General features: G+C 48.7%; 1 protein-coding gene across 2 annotated transcripts in view; it reads left to right on the top strand.

Moving 5' to 3' along the window:
- Window positions 1-3151: 3151 nt before the first annotated feature.
- The window catches only part of Rabep2 (rabaptin, RAB GTPase binding effector protein 2), a 15972-nt gene continuing 15497 nt past the window's right edge, over window positions 3152-3626 (top strand). Inside the window, exon 1 of one of the 2 annotated variants that reach the window (XM_008823965.3) lies at window positions 3152-3546. In XM_008823965.3, coding sequence (XP_008822187.1) covers window positions 3519-3546 — 28 coding nt within the window. In that variant the 5' untranslated portion in view covers window positions 3152-3518. Of the gene's footprint in view, window positions 3580-3626 lie in introns of both variants that reach the window. The other variant, XM_029559033.1, reaches the window with a different exon arrangement.

Here is a 3626-nt window from a genome sequence, read left to right as displayed (position 1 = left end):
TTTTTTGCCTTTTTGCCTTTTTACACTTATTTTGAGAAGGGGGGACTCTATAACATGTGTGTGGAGGTCAGAGGACAATTTGTGAAAGTCAGTTCTCTCCTTCTACCATATGGGTCCCAGGGATCATTCAGGTCATTAGACTTGGCATTAAGCACCATTACCCATTAAGCCATCTGAATGGCTCAAGAAATTGTTGAAGCTGTAGTGACATCATGATGCTGCCCTGCCCCCATCATTGAGAGAATCAAGGTGCCAACAGTCTAATATGATCACAATGGGTCCCCTTCTGGAGCCTTCCCCCAACCTCAAAAGCCATCATCTGTCAAAACAGACACTGGAATTTCTTAAAAGTCAGTGGTCCCTAATAGTGGAGTATTCTACATGAGCCTCGTTTCCTAGAAGGCTTATTAGTCATGTCAGTCCTTCAACTACTCAAGTCTTCAACGGCTCCAGAACCTACAGACCTACATTCCTAAACCTGGTAGCTACCAGTCAGGCTTTCCTCAAGCCAACTGGAACACCATTTCAAGTCATCATTTTGACCTTCTAGAAAATCCTGCCACATCCACATGAGTTTCCTTTGTTTTAAGATAGGATCTCATGAGGTCCACGTTGTCCTCAAACTTGCTATGCAGATGAGGATGACCTTTGAACTTCTGATCCTCTCCTCTCTACCTCCCAAATGCTAGACTTAATTCTTCATTACTGTTGTTTTGGGTTTAGGTTGTTTTGTTAGTGATGGTGATTTTTGCTTTTTGGGACAGGGTCTTGTCTGGCTTGATCTAGAACTTACTAGGTAGCCCAGCAGTCGAACTTCAAAATACAGCAATCCTCCTGCCTCAGTATCCCAAGTGTTTAGATAGGACTAAGACAACAGAGCTTACCTTGTTTTTTTTTTGTGTGTGCGTTTTGTTTTGTTTTGAGATAGGCTGGTTGCAAACCCCCTATGTAGTCAAAGATGACTTTGTACTCCTGATTCTCCTGCTTCCACCTTCCAAATGCTAGGATTACAGGTATCAGCCACGAAGCTTGGCTTTGTTTTCATTTATTTGTTTATTTTTTGTTTGTTTGGAGATAGGGTCCTGTTATGTAGCTCAGGCTGGCCCAGATTTTCTAATTCTCATGCCTCAACTTCTCAAGTGGGATCATATACGTGTGTACCAATACTTCTGCTGGCATATTTGCTTACATCTGGGCATGGTGGTATATGCCTTTAATCCCAGCTCAGGAGACAGAGGCAGGCAGATTTCTGAGATCAAAGCTAGCCTAGTCTACATAGTGAGTTCCAGGCCAGCTGGGGCTACAGGGAGACCCAGACTCAAAAACACAAAATTAAAAAAAAGAAAAGCTGGGCGTGGTGGCGCACGCCTTTAATCCCAGCACTTGGGAGGCAGAAGCAGGCAGATCTCTGTGAGTTCAAGGACAGCCTGGTCTACATAGTGAGTTCCAGGTCAGCTGGGGCTACAGGGAGACCCTGTCTCAAAAAGACCAAAAAGAAAAAAAAAAAAGAAAGGAAAAAAAGGAGGGTTGGCTGGAAAGTGGACTCAGCAGATAGGAGCACTGGCTGCTCTTGCAGAGGACCTGAGTTTAGTTCCCAGAACCCACATGAGGCTAATAACCTTCCTTAATTCCAGTTCCAGGGGATCCAATGCCTTCTTCTTACCTCCACAGGGCATTGCAGGCACCCATGCACTTATATACCTACAGGCAAAACAGACCCATAAAAATTAAAACAGGGGGGGGGCTGGAGAGATGGCTTAGCAGTTAAGAACACTGGTTGTTCTTGCAGAAGACCGGAGTTCAAATCCCAGCACCCACATGGCAGCTAACAACTGTCCGTAATGTTCCAGGGGATCCGACGGCCTCTTCTGTCCTCCACAAGCGTTGCACGACACAGGTGCACTTACCTACATGCAGGCAATACATTCACACACATAAAATTAAAAAAAAATAATAAAATATTAAAAAAAAAAAATTAAAACAGGGCTGGAGAGATGGCTCAGTGGTTAAGAACACTGGCTGTTCTTGCAGAAGACCTAGGTTCGAATCCCAGCACCCACATGGCAGCTAACAACTGTCCATAACTCCAGTTCCAGAGGGATCCGACAGCCTCTTCTGTCCTCCGCGGACATTGCACGACACAGGTGTGCTTACCTACATGCAGGCAATACACACATACACATAAAATTTTTTAATTAAAAAAAATTAAAACAAAATGTAGTGTGCGTGTGTGTTCTATATCCACTCAGCTTGAAGGGGAACTCCCAGAATACACCTGTCTCTACTTCCAAATGCTGGGTTACAGGCACCATCAACTTTTACATGGCTGCCAGAGTTGTGAATTTAAGTCCTCTTGTTTTCCCAAGTTCTCTTACCCACTGAACCATCTCCCCAACCCCTCATGTTTGCCTTTGTTAGAAACTGTCATAGCCTTTCCCCTGGGGTGACTGTACATTCCCATCAGCTGTACACAAGAAACCATTTCTCCACAGCCTCAGCAGCATTTGGTGGTATCTTTTATTCTGAGAGGCCTGTAGTGGTATCTCTGTGGCTCTAATTCGCATTTCTGTACAAATGAGAATATTTGCTACCAATAACGGTCTGTCTTTCACCCATTTTCAATCTGGACAACTAGGACGCTCTAAGCAGGGATAAGATTTGATGCATGCTTTACAAAGATCACTTCGGCTACTTTGAAAATTTACCAAAGGGGGAGGAGTCCACCAGCACATTTCCGTGAGGGGGTATCTTGGCAGTTCAGAAAAGAAGGGCACTGGGCCTGGGTGTTATCGCTTGAGAATAAAGACGCACATTCTGCCAAAGAATATAGGCAGGAGAATATACAGGACTTCTAAGGAGGTCACAAAGAATCATATTTCCAGGTTCAAGAAGCGTCCTTTACAGAGAAAACCGGTTTGGGGGCAGAACAGAGGCTCTGGAGCTGTTTGAATTGCTTGTCACCGTTCAAAGCGAGAGGTCATACATAATTAGAGCTTGACCCAGACCCAGGCAGAAAGGAAAGATTTACCGCTTGGGGGAGGGGGGATTAGCAGGAAGCCGCATCAAAATGGGGGTGGAGACGGGGAAGTTTCGCACTTCTACCACAGACCTCGCGGTGACCCAATGAAGCGGACCCAGCCCTGGCCCCGGGAGCGCCAGGGCGGAGGTGCAGGGAGGGCCTGGCCGCCATTGGCGGTAACTCAAGCCAGGTGCAAGGAGGGCTTTGCGCCGAGGGGACGAGGCCGGTGTCCGAGGACTGAAGCAGAGCCCGAGGACTCGCACCCCGGCCTCTCCCGAGCTTCCGGGCCGCGCGTCCTCCGGGACGGGGAGTGGACTCCGTGCCTGAGCGGCTCCATCCGCGGCGAGACTTCGCATTCCCCACCCCCACCTCCCGCAGCCGCCTGGGACAAGGCTCCGATCCGGAAACAGCCGAGCGGATCCGGAAACAGCCGAGCGGACCCGGAAGCGAGGAGTGCAGTCACCAGGGAGTGCGGGAATTCGCCGTTTGCGCTGAAGCGATGGCGGCTGCTGCGCCAACAGCCCCAGGCGAGTACCAGCTGCAGCGGCGGCTGGGGGTCGGTGCGTGAGGCCTCAGTGCACGCGGGGCCTGGGGGGCGGGGGCGGGG

The sequence above is a fragment of the Nannospalax galili genome, unplaced genomic scaffold (assembly GCF_000622305.1).
Source record: "Nannospalax galili isolate Female #2095 unplaced genomic scaffold, S.galili_v1.0 scaffold788, whole genome shotgun sequence".
In the NCBI taxonomy this organism is placed as follows: Eukaryota; Metazoa; Chordata; class Mammalia; order Rodentia; family Spalacidae; genus Nannospalax; species Nannospalax galili.
The sequence above is the reverse complement of the archived record's forward strand: the minus strand, read 5'-3'. Positions and strand labels throughout refer to the sequence as shown.